This window comes from Psittacula echo (assembly GCF_963264785.1).
Source record: "Psittacula echo genome assembly, chromosome: 4".
Lineage (NCBI taxonomy): Eukaryota > Metazoa > Chordata > Aves > Psittaciformes > Psittacidae > Psittacula > Psittacula echo.
In genome coordinates this window covers 21184981-21206842 of record NC_137738.1, presented here as the reverse complement: position 1 = coordinate 21206842, position 21862 = coordinate 21184981, and the positions used below count along the sequence as shown (strand labels likewise).

Below are 21862 nucleotides of genomic sequence, written 5' to 3'. Positions count from 1 at the left end.
TCAGACCTAATTCTGAGAGATGGCAAAAACTGGTGGGACTTGAAAGGTTTTGGGGTTTTTTCGTAACTATTGTTATGTGTCTTTTTTGAACTACCTTTCCTCACTGAGGACACTACAAGGTCGGTTTTCCTTTCGAGTTCGTGACTAGACCATGTTTCAGTTCATTTCTCTGTCTTAGTAATTTTTTTTTGTGTTATCCTCAGCAGGTGTTTCTTTGCACCTGTAAAGAAACCTGTGGAAAAGATACTAAAGTTTATAAGGCACCAATACCCAGATTCATTCAAACTAATGTGGGCATTTAAATGGGGTAACTCATGTAAGACCTCCACTCTCTGGAGGTGTTGCTTTGTCCACCAACATGCAGTAAAGAGCAAAGTGTCAAGGGGTGAATCCAGACCCAAGACTAATGGGAGCAGTGTTGGACAGACCGACAAGTTACATCTAGCCAAGTCAGAACACTGTCACAGAACTCATCTTAAAGGACTTAATACTCTCTGAGAGGATTTTTTGTTCAGGGATTCCTTAAGTGTGCTGTTTATCTTTGCAGATCTAAGATACCTGTATATCTTTGCAATGTAGATTTAAGACATGCTGTGTGTACAGTATGTCCAAATGTGTCTCAGAGAAAGTCTGCTTCATTTTTGTTGATAACATCTCTGGCTGCCATAAATATTGAAGTGAGGAAATAGTTCATCTGGAACTATCTTCCACAAATCCTTGCCATAATAAGACTTTTTCTGTTTTCAGTAAGTTTATTTTGTAATAACCTCAGGAATGGTACAATGGCCAAACAATAAAGGGATAAGTACTTTTAGTAATATGACCATTACAGCGTGCTGGGACATTCTAGTCTGATCCTCTGTTACACTAAGTCTTATGCTCCTTTTGCTTTCATCCACAAGCTTCTGCTTGTAGGAGCAACTCTTTATTTCTCAATTGGAAATAATTGTCAGAAATGAACATACTCAGCTAGCCTTCCCTGACTTTACTCCCAGGCTTTCCCATTCTTCCACAGACATAAATCCATGTTCCACAGGAAAAAGCAGATGGTATACATGACATTTCTTACTAATCTTTTCATCGTTCTTGTTGCTGGACAGTCAAACTTAAAATATTTAACGTTGAAGTGGCTGGAAGACTGGCTATAAAAATAAATAGTTCTACAACACTCTCAGTTCTTCCGGAAAAAGTAAACATATGCGTAATTCATCTTTAAAACTGCTGTACAGCTGGAAATTACAGCTTTGGGCTAAAATCTGTGTTGCCCAAGAGTAGATGGGGAGTAAATCTATAGGGGAGAGTGGATAAAGATAACTGGTATTGAAAGGAGAATCACCTACTTTACATTGTGCTTTTTATTGCTATTTGTAATACCAGCCTCGCTTTAACAGACTATTCTAGGTAGGTCTAGCAAATGAAAAGTAGGTTTGGAAAAAGGAAGTGAGTGGAATTCCAACAGCAACAAATACATAAATACAAGACTGGGGAAAAATGTGTACAACTGTGAAAAGCTATATATGAGCTGGCATATATTTTCCATGAAACCTCCTGAAAACATTTAGCCCCATTTGAAAATGTGGTAGATTCTCTTTGATAGCTGTAATGGAATCTATAGTAGTTACAGCCTAATATCTAGCAACAAACACAGCTGGTCCTATGTGGTGGGAAGTATCCACAGAATTTGTGCATATAGCTTTGAAAAATGAAGTCACAAGCAGTGCAGATATGAAGATTCCCTACCCATCATAGCAGAGTCACTAAACTGTATGGAAAGAGGACAGCACTCACAAAGACCATCCATTGGCATAACTGTTTAGTTAGTTTTGTAATTAGATTGTGCGATTAAATTAGATCCATGGTGGGAACCCCTTGGCTGAAGCAAATTATACTGGAAAATACAGGCCGTATTTTACATCTGTTTTTTTTTTGAGTGATACCAAAGGAAAGAAAAGGATGCTACAGATTCTTCCAGTCTTTGTGTGCCACAGGACTTATTCTGACCAAGGGAAAGGGAAAGTCATGGTCCACCAGTTTTTCCTTTCCTATTCTAGCTACAAGCACACCATAGCCTTCCACAGCAGTTGTTTTTATCCAGTGGATATCTGTGCTCTTGGGGCCTTCTGTTTAAAATGAAGTTTGCTTGAACAGAGAAGTGTAGAGGCTTTACTCCATCCTGCTTCTCTGCGTGGCCTCATAGTAATTATGGTAACACAGCCTTTAATGTTTACTCCCCAGATGCTGATGAATGCCAACTCTTTGGACAAGAAATCTGTAAAAATGGCTTCTGTTTGAATACGCAGCCAGGTTACGAGTGCTACTGCAAACAAGGCACATACTATGACCCTGTTAAGCTCCAGTGCTTTGGTAAGTTTATTTAAAGTGGTCTTGTCACCATAATGGTATGCAGATGGGCAAACCAAGCAAAGTTGTACAGCAGGATTCCCATCAGAACTGCAGTATTCCCAGCAAGGGGAAGAACACTGGGCCTCCAAACTCCTCTAGCAGCTTTTTAAGAGGCATTGGGTCATTTCCCTTCATTTCTGCTTGGCTGGGCAGCAATTCTGGCTGACATGGCAATAGCATGTAGAGCAGGCTTTGCTTTATTTGCTTCCTTTTTCAGCAAATTGTTCCCAGGAGTTTGCATCTCCAAAACAGCCTCTTGTGCTCTTCTGAGTGCATAGGCAAGGCAGCACAAAGTGATCAGAAGTGACTTTCTCTTTGTATGCACACTGCTTCTTCACTCTGCCAAAGTATAATTTAGCCTTCTGTTCTTTGTATATGCGGTGAGCAGTGGAAATCCTGTATGTTGAAGCTCACCTTTCACTTGGTAAGTTTACTATAATAAATTAAATTAACAGAGTTTGGTTTTTTTTCAAGGACAGATATTTTCCACAAGGAGTTAATACGCAATGTGAAATTACAGTTCAGGTCATCGATAAGTCCATTTTAGTCTGCACAACCTTGTATTCATGTGGTTCTGGTATTCAACTGAAAATTACTCATAACCGTGACCCTGGCTTTTGCTTTGTAAGCAGAAAACTATGTATAATGTGCAGAATAGCATAATGAAAGGAAGTAATTTTTGCAACCACTGTAAGAGAGCTTTTCACCTTCAGATTCTATGATTGTTTTCTACAAAGGGTGGGGTTTTGCTGATTTAATGTAATTTATCCAAAGTAAAATAGCCTGCTCTTCCATTTGAGCTAAATTTCTGCTTTCCTCTCCAAGACAAACTAAGGAATAGAACTACTGTGGCTAGGTAAGGTGATCCCTTTTGATAAGCTCATGAAGGATCTCAGAGAGTATTCCCATCTCTAATGCCTGCTGGTACTGTCCTAAAGGGATAGGAACAAGAGAAGCAGTTGCAGCTGTGCTTGATGCAGGGTATGCCTGGCACTCCAGCCGCCCCTAGCAAGCCAACTCATCTAGATGCTCCTTAATGCTGGAGGACTAGAGGTCAGCATCCTGCTGATCTGTCCATCCTTCTTCATGGGCACAGGCAGGGTTCTGATGCCAGCAACTGGTATTTGCGGTAATTAACAGAAGGCATGCAGGGAAATCTGCTCCTAATATAGGAAAATAAAAACATGGATTAACACAATGCGACTACTTTGTGCTGGCTCTCCTTGATACATTTCCTTCCATTTTAAAGACACGGATGAATGTCAGGACCCAAACAGCTGTATTGATGGCCAGTGCATTAACACAGAAGGATCTTACAACTGTTTCTGTACACACCCAATGGTTCTGGACTCAACAGAAAAGCGATGCATCAGACCAGCAGATTCAAGTGGTATGATCCATTATACGTATTACTGCAGTGAGTGCACCTCTGTGAGGTGGTCCTGACATGCCTACAGATCCCAGTAGGCTTAGGCTGCGTCATGCTTGGATGAGCCTGCTGTTTTGGAGGATTTTGGAAAGCAATGCTTGGACCATCATCTGTTGATCCAGAAGGCATCGTGATGTAGGACTCCACAGGGCTCCACTTCACCAATGCAGATAGGAGACTGCTGGAAGTATTAATGAGATTAGGTTTGGGCTGGGGAGTCTTCAGCCCCCTGATTCACCAGCTTTGTGTCTGCCTCGTCCAGCCTTGTAGGTAATGTGCCACAGCCTCTTGCTGTCTTACTAAGACTGGGGTTTGGCTATTGGCTGACTCTGGAGATTCAGTTCAGAGTGAGTGACTGCTTCTAACAAAGCAAAGAATGAAAACAGGAGTAACAGGGTATAGGAGGAAATAGCTGAAATTTTATCTGTGCTTTCAACTGATTAATATTGAGGCTACATCAAACTCACATTTTCAAGCTGTGGGCTGCAGTGTCATTGTTTAAGTAAGAGTTTTGCATGTTCTTTTAAATTCAGTGGACACTGATTTAGAAAAAAAGATAGCTATTATGAGATTCTTGGAAACGTCTCAGAAATCCAGAGCATTATGCAGTCGCCACAGCTTTGTCCATGCCACACACATCTTTAAAAGAAATGTTACAATGGGTTTGATTATTATTGGCACTGTATAGCCATAAATCCAGATCTCTGGTCCCTGCAACTTGCGATGAATTTTCCTAAGATGCATCTGTGAAAGGAAATGGGAATACAGACTGAATGCCAGCTTTAGTCACTCCAAATTATAAGACTGATACTTTTGAGGAGTAATGTGGTCATCCTCTTGCCTGAAACTGTGGAAGAACCACAGCATTTCTATTGTTCAATCTTCAGTTAAACAAACCGAGAGCAGGGTTGTCCTTTGGGTTCATCTAGGATGTGAAGGGAATGCAAGAGCCCAAAGGGTCTTCTGTCCTGCGATACTGGCACTGACGCAGCAATGATCTCGCCTAGCACAAAGCACTCAAGCCTTTATCACATTGGCAATGTCCTCCCCAGTGCAGAGAAGCGGGAGGCAGGGTGGTTCCTTTGCTGCCAGTAGAATTTGGACTTGGTTGCAGAGGCCCACTGCTGCTCTTCATGGCTTGCTGTGGCAAGTTCTTAGTATAAATAGGCATCTAAATGCTGATCACCTTTGCACTTTCAGAGCTCGCCATTTTACTCTTGATCTAGGTTTCAATTCTGTACTCACCCATGCATCAGTGCATCATGTGAAAATACAGTACAGATAACACACAGACAAAACAGAACCTTGGTTTGTGACAACATTTATTTTTCACTCTATGTTGGAACAAAATCAAAAACTTGCAGATGTCTTTACAAAACAATTGTGCTGAGGTTTTTGCATTCCAAGGGGAAGATTAAGTTTACAGTTCCTCTCCCTCTGATCAGCAGTGATCAGAGACTGCTAGGGCTAGGAATTGCTCCTACTGAGATCTTTGTCAGAACTAGTATGCCTCTGAAATAGTCCAGCTTTCACAAAAATACATGTTTTTGTTAATGTTCTTAAGAACGTGACAGTAGTTCACAGCAGTATTCTGTCTCTAACAATAGCTGTAAGTGGATGACTAGGGACCAGAAGAGCAGATAAACAATACTTCTTCCCAACGCTCTCCCAGCCTCCAGCTATTTTCAGCTCAGGGGATTTCCTGAGCCTGATGTAGTTTGTCTGTTTCATTACTCAAACTCTCTTCCAAGTATTTGTTCAGTCTCCCATTGAGCTCTTGTAAAATTTTTGTTCAGCTCTGCCCTAGTTGTAAAAGTTCTTTCAGATGCCACTGACAGCAATATAAGAAAAGCAAAATAACAACTTCTAAATATTCACTCCATCCTTGGTGTGTTCCTCACATACTCATCTCTGTCTTAATACTGTTTTTTGTCAAGCTCTCTTAACTTCCATGGGAGCAGAGCTGAGTCAGTGTTAAGCATTCAGCATTGACTGCTGGTTTAGGAAGTTTATTTCTTGGGTGTCCAACCCAATGTGTTTTTAAATTGGCCTAATAGTGTCAAGTCAAAACCCTTTAAGATTTTTGCAAAGCTGAACAAAGGATGAGCCACCGCAAGTCTTAAATAAGGTCATAACTTCTAAGTTTAAATTTGTATCCAGCAATGTGTATAAAGCTAGGTTCTTTTTCTAATCTAAGTTTAGAAAATTCTGCATTATGTCAGTATATTTTTTAAATAACAGCACTGCAATGATGATCTAATACTATCTTCTTCACCAGAACAAACTGAAGAAACTGAGGTCTACCAGGATCTTTGCTGGCAGCATCTAAGTGATGATTTTGTTTGTAGTCGACCTCTGGTTGGAAAGCAGACTACATATACTGAGTGCTGTTGCCTATACGGTGAAGCCTGGGGCATGCAGTGCGCACTGTGTCCTATGAAGGAGTCAGGTAAGGAAACATACATGTCAATTCTTGGAATGAAATCCGAAATACTTAATCAGTTTAATCCCTTGCATTTATACTTGGGCTAATAACATAAGAGAGAACAGGAAAACCTAACCCTTCAAGAACTAATGGAAATTTTTCTCATTAATTAAAAGGAATTCATTACAGTCTGCATTTTGAAAATGTAGCTGCTTTTATTTTTTGGCACTTACAGGACCTATTTCCTTCAAGTGGGACTATCAGTGATTGGCAATTCAGAACCTCGGTAGAAACAGGAGGGTATTTTAAGAATAGCAGTGTTTCTTAACATGCCTGACAAAAGCCATCTATGAAAATAGAGGCACAGTTCGTGTGCACACACACACATGATACTCAACAGGTTACATAACTGGTTTAGATTTTTGTTGCTAGTGTTATAGTTGAACCGTACTAACTTCTCTGCCCCATATAAACTTCGCCAAGGCGTAGTTTGGATGTAGCTTTCTTACTACAAATGTCTCTTTCAGTAGTATTGTTTTCTGTATAGTAATATCGTGCTACACTAGTAAAGCATTTTATTCATATCATACCTGTTTTTTTGCTTGGCCCTGTGTTACTCTAACTGTAACATTAGGGCTAAAGTAGTACATGTTTTAATTGTAGCAAGTTAAAACTACAGAGAAGCTCAGTGAAGCACTAATGTGATTGTTTGTGTCTACCTGAGTTTTATGTATTTATAATTTACTTGCAAGGTCCCTGAACCTGTTCTTATATATCTTTACTTGTTTGAGTTTGCTTTGGAAGTGCAGCAACTGAAAAAAGTACCTGGTTTTGATGATGTTGGCTGGAGTAACCGCTGACTGATGCTTACCCCAGAAGGAGACTGAAGAAGAAAAATAGGGCATGACAGCAGCTTGATTTATAAGATATGGAAATCTCTGAAATGGCTTTGTCAGAACAAATCTTACAGGAGGACGTTTCCAGGCAGTGAATTACTACATCTGCTAGAATAACAATTGCAATGGAATGAAATGTAATAGTAAAAAAAAAAAAAATGGGCAATAGCTAATAGCAAGAGTTGTTGCTATGACCTGGACTTCCTCAGGTAGAAAGATAGAGAGGATGAAGGAAAGCTGTTCCTGGTGGACAGAGTTAAGGTAGGCTTGAGACTTGCTTCTGAATATTTCTAGCTAGTTACATTTAAAGCAGGATAAATCTGAAAAGGAACAGAGAAGGACTACCGAGATGGTCAGGGAATGGAATACCTGTCTGACAAGAGAAGCCAAGCCTATATGCAGAACAAAGGCTGTAGATGGTTCCCATTCCCATAAGTTTTTAAATTAAACAGTGTTGATGTAAGGAAAAAATTGGAACAAGTTCAGTCTGAACATATGTAGGCTTGAAATTAGATGGATTTTGATCATTAGGACTGCAGGATTACAAAGCAGCAATCCTGTGACAACAGTGGGGTACAGATCCCAACTAGCTCTCTGAAGAAACTTAAATTCATTTTAGAAATTACATGAAGGTTCCTGATGGATAACATGCTAAACATCACTTGGATGACCCTCAGTCAAAGCTGATGAGCGTTATGTTGGATCATAAAATCCTTCTTCCTCCAGACGTAAGATAATTTTTATTTGAAGTTAATATGCATTGTAAGGTATCTGCTTTAACTGAAAGTACAAGGCACACTTCGATCCCAAATATTTTAAATCATCCTTATAGATTGAAACATAGTTAAAAAAACCAAAAGCACATTGAATCTTTATGATGTCAGAACAAACATACAAGCTTACATGTTTTAGTGGAGGTGGTACCTGCTGATTTGTCCTCATACACAAATGCACGCACCCACACAGAAACCTGGAGGACTTTCTCTGGTTTCAGGAACATTTACCAAGAAAAATTTAAAGCTGACTGAACTGAATAAATGATTTATTTGACATGTCTTCAGTTTGTAGTACTTAAAGTGATATCATTGGCTTGAGAGAGTGCTTTTGCACCTCTGGGCCAGGAGGTCACAGGTTCAAGTCCTGGCTGGGAAACCAGGAATTTCTCCATTTTTAAATACTTGTGTATTGTGTTGGCCAGATTTACAACTTTTTTTGTTTGCTTATTTCCCAAGTTAGGGGCATTCTGAAGATTTGTAACACATCTTAAAGAAGACCTAGGGATGCGAAAAGCATTACCACCGGAAGACTTTCACCATAAAATGGGTTGGATCACAGAACAGGTCACTTGCTTGTCTGTGGTTTCCTTTTGCCTTTTTTATGCTCCTCTTGTATTTGAGGATCTAGATGCTGCACTAGAACATTTGCAAGTTCCTTCTATAACAAACTCATGCTTTATTGAAAGAATCTCTAACTTTCGTGTCCCAGCTTGTCTTCAGAGCAGTTCCATTTCTCATTACAAGATTTAAAATTCCTGTTTAAATAGCATCCAACATAAAATCAGTGGGAAGATAGAGAACTTCTGTGAAAACTGATCCATATAAATGAAAAAGAAATCTGGCCTTTCACTAGCATGAAAACAGAATTTATGTAACTGGTAAGATCTCTAAAAACTACTAATGAGTACTTGATCAAACAAACCCCACTGAAGATGACACTAAACAGTCAGAGTTTGAGAAAAAATAAGTAGCACCTGTTGAAGTATTGCAACTGAACAACATCATCTTAACAACAGTAAGACTCATATATATTTTGATAACAGTATCAAGGAGCAAACTCAAAATACTAGTATCAAAGTCCTGGTCAAAACAGTGCAAACATGAGCTGTAGTGATGTGATTGAGTACATCTTACTTGTATAAAGAATTTGTGCAGCACGTCTTGGAAGCAAAGGAAGCAAAGACAGATTGCCTTCAACTATGTTGTCTCTAACATTATGATCTTATGATATCATCGTATTACAGATAAAAGTTTTCAAAGATTGCATCCAACACCAAAATATGAACTACTGAAATGTATTCTCTCTGGGCTTATTGTGGTGTTAGGCTGTCCTTGCCCAAAGAACATTCAGTAATTAACCTTAAGAAACAACTGTGGTGTTTGAGATTTGTAATTTGCAGTCTGTATTGATTGAGGAATTGAGGAAAATTAGAAAATTGGGCACACTTCTTTTAGATAACAAAAGCAAAACTTTCTTTCTGCATTGCACCCAACCCCCTCCAAAAAAACCAAAAAAACCTACAAAAAAAACCAAAAACACCCTGTTGGGTGACCTGCCTTCAGAAATTCTGCATCCTTGGACAATTCAGTGTTAGTGGCTCAAGACCAAATTGTCTCTATCCAGAGGCCATTCTCTAGTAACTGGCAGCAGGACAGGCAATGATGGGTTTAGCAGCTGGGTCAAAATATCCATGCTAGAAAATAGAGAACTGGCCAAGACTGAAAAGATCTGGAATCTAAAATAAGGACATATACATCTCATGTTAACCTGGACATGTAGCACCTGAATTATAAACCTACTAAGCTTCCAGAAGCTCCTGTAACTCCCTTATGGGACTGGAGTGGATTTTAGACAAGGTATATTATTACAGGGCACAGGAAATTTGAAGGGAGGAGGTAGAAGTAACAGCTAGAAAATGTTTAGTAAGGTGATGTGCCAGAGTCCGTGTGTGATTTAGGGGGACTGTTTATTTTTGTATTTGTAAAATGATCTTCTTGGAGTTTGTTATTTCAGTGCAGTCCCACCTTGGCTTCAGTAACACATTAGGATGCTAGGAAGGTGGAATTATGTGCCCCTGAACCAAAGATATGCCAGTCTGTTAAGGAGGGTGCTTTATCCCTCTTGCAGCTGGCTGCCTGAAGAAGTTTTAATATAGAAAAAGGGGGTAAGGAAAAGCTGCGACAGTTTTTTAACAGATGTTACAATACTATTCATTGGGAGAGGGCAGAGTGTGTGTTACATTACTACAACTAAGAACTTGGTGGTTGTCTGACTACTAAGATAACATCATGAACACATTCTTAGGCAGCTGTAAAGGATGCCAGCATTCAGTTTATCAGCCTGCTTATTTGTATAACCTTATACACACCTTTTTTACTGCAAGTTTTAAATGCTAGTATTTTGTGGGGTTTTATGGAACCACTTCATGTTTAGAAGATCTGCAGAAAGGAAGATGGTAGAACTCCAGTCAGTAAGTGTTACAGAAGTTCTGTGAGTTAGGAGACACATAAAGAACTGCTAAGGACTTAGGTTATACTTGAAGTTTCTCTTTATCTCCACCTTAACGTTTGCAAAGCTCAGACTAGGAGAACACTAAGGGTAGTGGGTAACATGTGAAGTGCTGTATAATGTAGGATTTCTTTTGGCCAGTTTCACATGGATGTTTTTTATACAGAAACCCACATCTGTGCTCGTCCTACCAGTTTCCCCTTCCCTCAAGGAAGAGAAATAGGCACCTCTACATGTAGCTGTTGAATTATACTCATTCTGCCAGAACAGATTGTTTGACTGTGTTTTTGTTGCAAGGAACTCTGTATCCTTTGTAAACACTGTAAGTTAGTTCTGGGCTGAGCTTCCACATTATGAAAGCATGGTGTTCCCTTCAAGTCCTGACTTACATTAGTCATGAAGATCTGGAAGTACAGGGGAAACCATTGTGTGTGAAGGATGAGTTTCCATCTGTCTTCTTTTGAGATCATAAAAATCTGCAGGGGGACATTGGATTCCTTTCTGGAGACCACTGCATTTGCATTTAGGATGGCATTGTGCCTCCTTCCTTTCTGGTAAAGACTCTGGACAAATGGATTATCTCTTGAGCTCAGAATACTACAGTGATTGGGCCTTGAATATGCAAATTCTTATGCTCAGTTGTGCAGATTTTTGGCTGCTTTAATTTCTGTTGAGGATTTTCAGTGCTTTTTATGAAGTTTAGAAGAGACATGCAGAATAGCCTGGGAACAGTTTTCCTCATGGAACCTCACATTCCCTGTATACTCACAGTATACATGGGAGTCAGCATGGAGACAAAAAGTTATTTGCAAAGCTGTGGCAGAAACAACCTGGCTCTTGCTACAGCTTTTAAGTGTCTACCTTGACTAGTAGAAGATTGTTTTAGGAAATTTGAGCAGCATTAGTTGAGGAACAAAAGGTGAATACCAAGAGGTTTTGAAAGAATCAGGCTGGTAATTGCACTTCCTCAGAGACTGCATATAGAGTATCTCCATGTGAGGATATGAATATCCTTCTTAACTCATGAAAAAGTCCTTTAAGACTGGTACCCTTCCTTTTTAATTTAGCACCAAGAGTTGTAGAACGTATGTGAATGCTATCCATGACAAACCTCAGCATCTGTTCTTGGAAGATGTCAGTAAAACTACCTTAGTTGTCAAATAGCACAATCTAAATGTAGAGTAGAAATATCTTCAGCTTTGGTTCATAGATGATGCAGTCTCCCAAGAGAGCATAAACGTAACCAATTCAGACTGATGTCTAGAACCTCTAGTTGGGAAGGGCCATATATTCAATGTTATAAATGCCTTTTTGGCTTTGTTCCTCTCTCCAGTGATTTCTTCCATGGCGAAACTATTGAATTCTTAAATAATTTGAAGGAACTGCCTTGGTGTTGATAGCTTTGGCTTCTTTTTTGTGTGTGATGGTGACAGTTCTGAGGAGCTGGAATAGAAATAAAGCTTGCTTTATGGGCAGGAGCTAGGATTGGCTTTGGTGCAGCTGTTTCATGGTTATGTCATGAAAAGGTTTTTTATATAATTGTTTTAAATGCAAATATGAAATATGCAATATGAAATAAGGAATAATTATTATAAGGAATAATTTTTCTGACTAGAGAATTTAGGATTTTTACGCCTCTGGGTACAAATAAGGCCCACACAGGCTTGTGCAGTTACAATAACTGCATATGCAAATTAGATGTATATTTGCACAGCTGCACTTAGGTTAACAAGCACCTGTAAGCCAGTCAGTCCATTCAACTTGTGTTTTCTCTGTCATTCTGTTTTTCATCACCAATTATGGCTAACATCTGTGCATGTGCATCTAGCTGCAATCCCCCAGCACGCTTGTTTTATATGCAAACATATGACTTAAATAATGTCCTTTACATTTTTGAAAGCCTACATCAGCTTCCTTTTATAATGGCTATCCGAAGTTATACAACAAGCTGCCTCAATAATTCATTTGCAAGTTATGAGGAAAAACGTAGAAACATGTGAAGCAATGTAGACTAAATTGTATTAAAAACACAAGTCTTTTTTTCCTCTTGAACTGCGGTTGTATTGTCCTTGATCACAACCAGGAGAGAGCAAGCAAAGAAAATATATAGAAAAAGGTTTTATCATTGATTATGAATTACAGAATTTTATTTTTTTTTTTACTTTACATGAAAGATTCTTTTGAAAGTGAGCATTAATTTCTGTGACAGCTAAAATGCCTTTGTCATTCAGGGGTAGCTACACATTTTCCCTTGCTCTCTGCTCCCTTACTGCCTCTTTGGTCTAAGTTTCTTGCTGCCACCTTCCTAGGGCAAGGTCACGCTGTTTTCTCATTTGAATGTTTGATGCAACTTTTTGTGCACCCATCATGCTTTTACCCACAAATCTTATGGCACTCTGTTCATTTAGTTCCCTTCCCTGGAAAACAGTGACCAGCATTCAGCACAGTGACTTGAAATATACTATTTTTAATTTAAACTGTAGGAACTTAGCATAGTAAGGGGAAAAGTTTAAAACAACAGAAGTTGGACATATGCATCCATCTTGCCATTAACTTGCTCTATCCTCCAGAGGGGGACTTTGATGTGTTCATTTTTCTCAGACGTCCAAGCCTCTAGTTTACCTTATTTCAAAATACCAGTTCTCATGATCTTTCCAGAATGTGCCCCCCTGTTACTGGTCCTGAATTTCTACTGTTGGTTTCTTACGCTGGTTGCTGTTGCAGTTTTATCACCTGAGCACCTAGTAACTGAATCAACACATTACAAAAGACGAGAGATAAAGTCTATTCTACTCGGACATCTAAAGAGAATGTGCAGTATTAAGAGGCTATTACAGTTAATTTCAAATCATCACAGTATATGTAGCAAAACAATGATATAAATTATATATAAGGAGGACTTTAGAGTGATGTAAGACTATTTAAATGCTCTGTCAGGTTTTGTATAGAAGCTCTGTATACAATTAATGTAGAAACTATTAAAAAGTGTATTAACAAATGGTTAATTAAGCATAATAGACTTCAGTGGGTTAATAGATTATTACAGTTGTATGTACAGCCTTGTAGAAGGCCTTGATATAGTTACAATCTCTTGTAACAAATACCAAGTTTACAGTATTCCCTAAAACAGCTCTTCATCATTTTGTAACCACTAATTTACTTGTAATGAGAACTAAAAATGCAGACATACAGAATTCGACTGGCAAAGAACCAGTGTGGCAGGAAAAAAGTTTCTGTTGTCAACATTTCTTTATTCTTCTTTAGATAATAAACAACTTTGTGTTGGCAAACGTGCAGTACAAAATATTCTTGCACAATCTTCAAAATACCCAACTCTCGTGTACACCAGAGCTCTGTGGCTTTTCAAATGTTCTGACTGCTGCCTACAGAAGAAAAATATTGTTTCTACTACCAGTATCACTAAGCGCAAAATTAGCACTGTGTAATCTGAGAAGCCAATGTCCAGGTTCTGGTCAATCCTTCCCATCAGATCACTCATGTGGAAGAAGCAGTGTTCTGTCAGACCTGCTTGACTTGTCCCCTTGCCATTTCTGGCTTAGTAAAGCATAGATTTCCTCTGCCAAGAACATATGTGTGCATCTGTGAGAAAGTGCTTTTACACTTCTGCATAGCTTTTCTCTGTGTACATATCAATGAAGGAGTCAGTCAGAGATGATAACCTCCTCTCCCCATACATGGATGTTATCTGGAGTTAGATGTGCGGAAAGAAGAATAGGGTGTTTCAGTTCCTATTTCAGCTCTTAAAACTATGTTCATTATTGTACGGTCTCGGTGGGAAGCTGTGCATTAAGGGATGTAGCTAACATTTGCTATATTCTCTTTTTCTCATGCTGGCTTTGTTTCATGTACAAACTGAAACAAATGTCTTGGGCAGTGTATTTTCTCATCTGGGAGAGGAGAGGGGTTTTGAATATAGTAATTATTTTATATATATTCTGGAGGATTGTGGAAATCACCTTGCACTTGAAGCAGGTGAGATTTGCAATGAATTGCAAGTTCTCTAGGGAGTGAGTACATTCTGCAGATTCGGACTGGCACCCATGACAGTTCTGGATGTGCACAGAGCAGCTTTGCCTGTACTGTGCAGCCTTACGATCTCAAAGAGCCAAGTTGTTGACCACACAATTTAAACAGTCTTTTTGAACACTTTGTTTTCAGTACAAAAAAAAAAATCATTCAGGTGGGGGAGATCCTACCTGTGAAAATAAAATTACAATGCTCAGCAGCAAGTGGAGCTGTGCTTTGCACTGTCTAGAGGCAGTCTGGATTTATCCAACTATTTGCTGTCTGGGACAGTTCTACACAGCATGAGGTTTCTGGCTCTGTAACCATCTGCAATTCTTGGATTTTGTATCTGCTTAGGGCTTTTTTTCCTCTCTCTCTCTTTTCGTGGTTTTCTTTCCCGTCCTTATTCTGCCCGATTCTCAGAACAGCAGGCAATCTTCACAGAAACAGATGCTAAATAGTCTGTAGCAACAGCAAAGGAGTACCTGGATTGTTGTATTTTAACAACATTTCTATTTTCAAATAAATTGTATATATTTTAGTAAATGCTAATGGAAAGAGAGGTGACACAATAAATCAAATAAAAGAATCAAACTCAGCATCAGCATTTCCAACATGGACTTTGGCATCTAAAATGAATAGTTGCTTTGGTCTGCTTCAACTTCAGTAGTCTAGCTATCACAGAAAGGCAGAAAATCAGAGTATAACTGGTTTTCCTGTGTATTTCTCCTTGCCCGTTAAGGTACACAGCCAGGAGACTTTGAACAGCGCTCATACTTGAGCCTGTGGTTTGAAGATAAAGTTTGCAGATGCATACGGGCTATTTTAGGATTTTTCATTCTGTGATTTCGGCAAGTTGGCTAAAAGTGCCAAAAGTATGGCCCCACCTGCTCCACTTTGCTTTCTTTAGGGTAGCTTCTGCTAGCAGTCATGATGGTCTGGGATAGCCTTTGTTCACAGCCCTGGAGAGGGGTGCATTGGCAGCAGGCTACACAGCATCCCTCTGCTCTCACTTCCTGAATTGCAGGCCAGAAGAACCCGACCCATAACTTTTTGTACAGTTATTGACACAAATCTGTCCCTGGTGTTATCCCTATTATGACTTAACAGTCTGTATTTGGCTCATTAACATTTTAATGACATTCTTCTTGAAGAGAGAATGCTTTGAGCAAATTGCAGTTTATGGTGTTTCTAGGAAGATAAGTTTATTTCCAGCTAATACGAACCACAGCTCACTGGGACTAATGTAATGCAGCCTGTGTTACAAGTGTGATTAGTTTTATATCCTATTTTCTTTCCTCCCTCAGAGGATTATGCCCAGCTGTGCAACATCCCTGTTCCAGGATCTCGACGGCCATATGGACAAGATGCTTTGGTTGACTTCGAGGAGCACTACACTCCAGAAACGAATCCATACTTTGTAGAAGACCGTAAGCAAGTTTCTCTTATGTAAAATACTTCAAATGAAGGTTGTAACTTGGATTATTGCCCTGTAGCTGGCTTCATTCTTCTGTTTGCCTCTGAGTAATGTGGCCTATTTATGTTTTAGTTATTCCTATGACACTAGCTTTCAGTCAGGTGTTCTGGTTCAAGAGCCAGTGTTGTATAAGAGTCCAGTTGGGCTCAGGCTACAATATTAATTTTTAATATAGTGAAATAGTTCGTGCCAAGTGTACTAGATTTGTATTTACCAACAGATTTACAGCTAAGGGTCAAAAAGATTGCCAGTTTTCCTTCTCACAAATTAATTTTCCTTTGGAGCATAGGACAGATTTTTTTCAGAGTGCATTTAGTTTAAAAGGGGGAAAAAGAAATCCCTTCAGGCCAGCTTTCCATGATTTTCCAGTAGAATTTATATGGGGGAAATGGAGACCAAGCAAGTCATTCTTGCTCAACAGAGAAGACGTAGTATGATCAGAGAGTATACATGCATATAGCTTTCAGGCTAGATGGAATGGCCCGCCAAGCAGGATATGAGGAATTGTGTACAGCATCTCACGTTATACTTGAGGAGGAATATGAGAGTTCTTTATGGGTCTGGCCAAGCAAACTGTGAAGAACTGTGGGAGAGGAATGCTCACAGATCTCAGCATCTTCCTCAAGATCAGCCATCCTGTAAAGGTCCAGTATATTCCATCACATTTTTAGACAAGAAAAGTGGAAGTATCAGAAGGGACTTGTAACTTCCTGTGCTTTATAAATATGGCCCACAAGTTCCTCATTCCAAAAAATCTTCTCCTGTACCAGGACTTATTTTTCAAATAACAGTAATAGGTCAGAATGAGGCAGGAGGATTACAGCACACTATTAGAAGGGTGATGCACATTTCTTGTGCACATTGCACTTCATATATGTATACAGAACTACACAGATCAGGTTAATGAGGTCTTTTCTCTTTAGCATCCAAATGACCTTCTAGCTCTACACAGAATTGTAAAATGTCTTATTTCTTTATATTCAGATGATTTTACTTAAACAGTACTGAGTGTTGATGCTTAATTGAAATGTCACACAGATGGAAACTGCCAAACACAACAAAAAGCCCAGAAAGATGGCTGGGTAGCAAATATGATAGATAAAATACTGAGTGGGGAAGAAGCATTTTGCGAGTTATATAAGCCATGGTGAATAAATACAATAAAATTGTGGACAGTTTCAAATTCAGAGCTGAGTCCACTGTCTTAGGCACAGAGGCTTAAGAGATCATGTCTCTTGCTCCCATCCTATCACTGAGTCAGATACAGTGGCAACCAAATACATAAGAAACCCCAGAACACACTCTGTCCTGATCAGATGTGTATTCCTTGACACATACAGTTGCCACATGTTTAGGGCATCAAAAACATCAAGGTCACAGTGCTGCTATGGTCTGTATGAGGAATACAAAAATACCTCCCATCCTGTGGCAGGTCCATGCACTTAGATGTAATGTCTGTCACCTGTGTGCAATCAGCTTCCACAGAAACAATACACATATTTGAATTACAACCCAGGTCCCATCCAGCTGGTTTGAAGTAGAGTATTTTGTGTAGTTGAATTTGCTGTGAGTGATAAATATTTTGGGTGTAGCAAGTTAAAATAACAACATGCTGTATTTTTAAGAAGAAGAGAAAAAAGTACGTCTATATGTGTGTACATATATATGTACATGCATATACATATTACATGTCAAATATGATGCCTTTTCTTTATTTAAAAAAAATAGCTATGTTGCAGGGGGCACATTTCCCTTTCTTGGCACTATTTGTTTTTTAAAGTAGCACAGGTCTTCATTTTAAAAGACTCTCATCAGCCCTCTGCAAGCTGTATTAGAAATTAAACTTGGTCAAGTTTCTTGCTCCATTGTTACCATACATCACAACAGCTTGCTCAGTATCCTCAGTATTACTGCACTGAGATGTGATTTACTAGGTTTGTTGAAAAGATTGTAATATTTCCTAGTTAATGTACACTTGTATATGCCCTATGTATTACGTAAGTTCTTGAGATGTGGTGTACGTCAGCAAGTATCTGTCACATTGTGCTCAGCATCTCCAGAATGCATTCAGTGTTAAGACTGACCACCATGACCCTTACTAAGAATCCCACTCTGCTAGAGAAAATCCAGGATAGAAACAATGTATGTAGTCAAAGAGAGGGGGAATGGAAATGAAACTACAAAAGTTAAATGGAGGATGATACAGAAAGGGCGGAGTAGGAGAGGCAAAGCAGGGCAAGAGAAAAAGGGTGCCTCAAGAACCAAGAAAGGATGGAGTAAATACAGAAAGACAGGAGAACAAGAGCAAGGAAAGAGAGAAACTCATATTCCTAGGTAGCTTTGCAAATCTACATATCACAGCTGTTGCAACAATCTAAATCAGTAAATGGGGTTTAGATAAACCAGTGGTTTGTTTGTGCAGTCACTGTATTAATTATATGTTATGGGGCAGATGGGGAGGTGTATCCTACTCTATTCCACTCCAGCTCCAAATTCCCCTCCATTTCTATGCTATATATTAATTATGCTGGTAAACCTACAACTCCCAGACATTCTCAACTTTTCCCTCAAAAGTCTTTTTGATGTGATGGGCTGCCATCTGCAGTCCTGTAATATCACTGCTCCATGAATAGAAAGCTAGTGAAAAAATATTGTGCAGGACTAAGAGGAACAATTCAGTCCTAGAGAGAATCTCTAAACACATAAAAAGTCAAATAACTTTTTACATATATATCCTTCCTTATGCATAAAAGCATAACCGTCAAAAAAGCCCTATGACAGGGAGCACAAAAAGCATTGTACAAACCACTCAATACAAAGACAACTCTTTAGCTTTGACTACTCGCCACCTAGAATTATGGCAAGGAGCAATTGGTAGATTATAGGTATTTGTACTGGCACCAGTCATGGAAGTACAAGCCAAAGGGTTGTTAACCAAAACCACAACAGGAAAGCAGTCGCTGATTTCTTCTTACTTTTCTTTAAGGCAGTTGAGATTTGTTTTGTTTTGTTTTGTTTTAATATGTTTTGTTCTGGAGAAATGAGAATGCAGCTCTCCCCCCTATCCTCACCTTATTTTTCTAGTATACTGTTGTAAGGAACTTTTACCCCAAACTTCACTACCACTTCTTACCTTTGTTTCCATGAAGTTTGATACACATAACAGTTCAAAGTGCTATTAAGAAAACACTCATTTATCCTATAAAAAAATGCACTTTCAAATTATGCAGTTTCCTTTACCAAAAAAAAAAAAAAAAAAAAAAAAAAAAAAAAATCCCCAGACTTTTAACTCAAAAACTTAAGAGTTCACAAAGTTATTCAGTTTTCATCTTGAAACATATCACAGTACTTTTCTAGTGCTTTTAAAACTCCAGATGGTGCAGATCTGCTAAAGCTGACCTATTTTCTGCAAAGTCAAGTCACATTCCAATAAACTTCTGAGAGAATTTCAGACTCCCACTATGCATTTGGTTATACTGCTTCAACAGCTCTGTAAATTACTTGTTTGCAATGCTTTCTCCACCAAGGTTTTCTGAACAGCTTTGAGGAGTTACAAGCAGAGGAATGTGGTATTCTGAATGGATGTGAAAATGGCCGATGTGTAAGAGTCCAAGAAGGCTACACCTGTGACTGCTTTGATGGTTATCATTTGGACATGGCCAAAATGACTTGTGTTGGTGAGGACAGCGCGTTACTTCATCTTCTTCTGTTTGTCTGTCAGTTTACTGTCACTTAGGGAGAGGCTGGAACAAAGGGGTTAAGAGATTATCACCTGAACTGCATCACAGATGCCAACTTTGTTTGATTTACTGCAGAGGCCACTGAATATTGTTACAGAAATAATTAGTTTGCGTTCCTCAGTTCATCTTGGTCATTACAGCTGTGTTCAGTTTAGAGCCTAGAAATGAGCAGACGTATTTGTGTAATGACACGTAAACTAATATCAATGATTTAACACTAATATATGGAACAAATGTTTTTCAAAGGCTTTAGTGAGCTAAGAGAATGGAGCTGGATCCAGAGTAGAAGAGTAATTTCAGGAGCATTATTTAGAGTAGTTGAATCGCTTAAATATGCAGATAACCGCTTGGTGGGGTTTGGCCTGATTCTCCCTGATTTCAACAATCAACAGACTCACCTCTTCCTTTCACTCTCAAACTAGTATATCTGCACAAATACTAACCAGAACATCTAATGACTATGTCTTCAGTTAAAACAACAAAGTGTGGGAATGGCACGTGTCAGTAGAAGATGTATCAAACAGCACTCCCTCAGTGTACGAGCCTAGTAGAGACTGTGTGTGGGTATTTCAGTTTCAGGTCTGTGCTGACTTTCTTAGCATTATGCTTCATAACCCACAGCTGAGGTCTCCCAGCTGTATCATATTAAGCTGCCTGCATGCCTTCTAGTCTTTAGCAAGCTGGTCTCCTTAGCGGGAAAAGATGTAGCTCCTGTGTATTTCAAGCCAATGCTGTACAACATTGAGTGTTGTATTTGTTGTATTTGTAATTTGCTGTTCACTATTACTCAGTTGATGACAACAACAGTTCCTAAAGTATTTAATTTCTTAAAAATATAGATGTTATAGTAAGAACTTGGAGCGTCTTTCTTATAAGCCACTTTTCAGTCATCAGCTAAAAACTTGAGGTTTTAATATTTAATATTTTATAACATAAATTATTAAATTTTTGGTCTGCAGCTTAGGCTAAGTTTGAATTCGTAATTTAACAGTTTAAGGGCATTTAATACACTATTCATTTCCTATTAGAACTTCCACCTCTTCCCAACTCATCTGTACAGCCTTTGACCCAGCCTACTTCCACCTGATCTGAAATGAAGATAAAGTTCTGAGTGTATTCATACAGCATGTTCTACTCCTGACAATGCTGAAAATAAATGAGTTTTACCTATACACCAGACTTAAGTACCTGTCTTTTGATGTCCCCTTTTTGCAGATGTGAATGAGTGCAGCGAGCTGAACAACAGGATGTCTCTCTGCAAGAATGCTAAATGCATTAACACAGAAGGTTCGTACAAGTGCTTGTGTCTCCCAGGGTACATTCCTTCAGACAAGCCAAACTACTGCACACCACTGAACTCAGAACTGGACAGTGAACTGGAGTAGAGGAAAATATCCATATCCTAAGCCCATATACTCTGCACTGTATAAAGAAAAGGAAGAAAAGTATTTAAATTGAGAAGAGAAGGCACCAGTGTAGCAAATGTAAGGGGAGAAAAGCATTAAAATGTGTCAAAGGTGAGACATGATGGGCTGATTGTATGTCAGCTTCGCTGAAGTGACAGACCAAATGGACACATTGCTCTGTATGAAAGAAACAATCAAGTATATAGTGTGTTCATAAGAAAAAAATATCTTTGAAAATAATCAAAAACAGTGCTGTTATTTTGAACAGAAGAGCTTTGGTTTTTTGGTTTGTTTTGTTGTTTTGTTTTTGTTTTACTATTGCTTGATTAATTTGGCATTTAAATAGTGATGGAGATATTTTATATTACTATGTCATTTTTTGATCATTCAGTTCCTCGCCTACTGTTTCTTTCCAGACCTTTTTTCTGATCAGTACAAATTCTATGATACAGATATTTTTAGGCCATTTTATAAGAACTGTTACACAGGGTAATGCTCCTCCTTCTCTGGAACATTGGTCAGTGACTTCTTTTTCATTTGCTAGTTGTCTGCCCTGTGGAGCAGGCACCATTTGTTTTCAAATGTTTATATACCTTGGCGAAAAGTCCTTATATTCATTTTGTATTCTGTATGGTTGTTACTGCACTTAAAGTCTTTAGAACCTTTCTTGCCAAGTTCAAAGCTGCTAGTGGACAACATTGGATTCCTTTTGTACATTAAAACAAAAGATTTTAGCTCACGACTGTATTGTAATGTGTAAATTGAACACAAGAGA

At 38.8% G+C, this 21862-nt stretch overlaps 1 protein-coding gene across 1 annotated transcript in view; it reads left to right on the top strand.

The window, feature by feature from the left end:
• LTBP1 (latent transforming growth factor beta binding protein 1) overlaps window positions 1-21066 on the top strand; it is a gene marked incomplete at both ends in the record, with an annotated part of 198370 nt that extends 177304 nt beyond the window's left edge. Inside the window, 6 exons of the mRNA XM_080615803.1 lie at window positions 2236-2364; window positions 3653-3793; window positions 6111-6281; window positions 15772-15894; window positions 19469-19618; window positions 20897-21066. Coding sequence (XP_080471929.1) covers window positions 2236-2364; window positions 3653-3793; window positions 6111-6281; window positions 15772-15894; window positions 19469-19618; window positions 20897-21066 — 884 coding nt within the window. The remainder of the gene's footprint in view (window positions 1-2235; window positions 2365-3652; window positions 3794-6110; window positions 6282-15771; window positions 15895-19468; window positions 19619-20896) is intronic.
• Window positions 21067-21862: the final 796 nt, after the last annotated feature.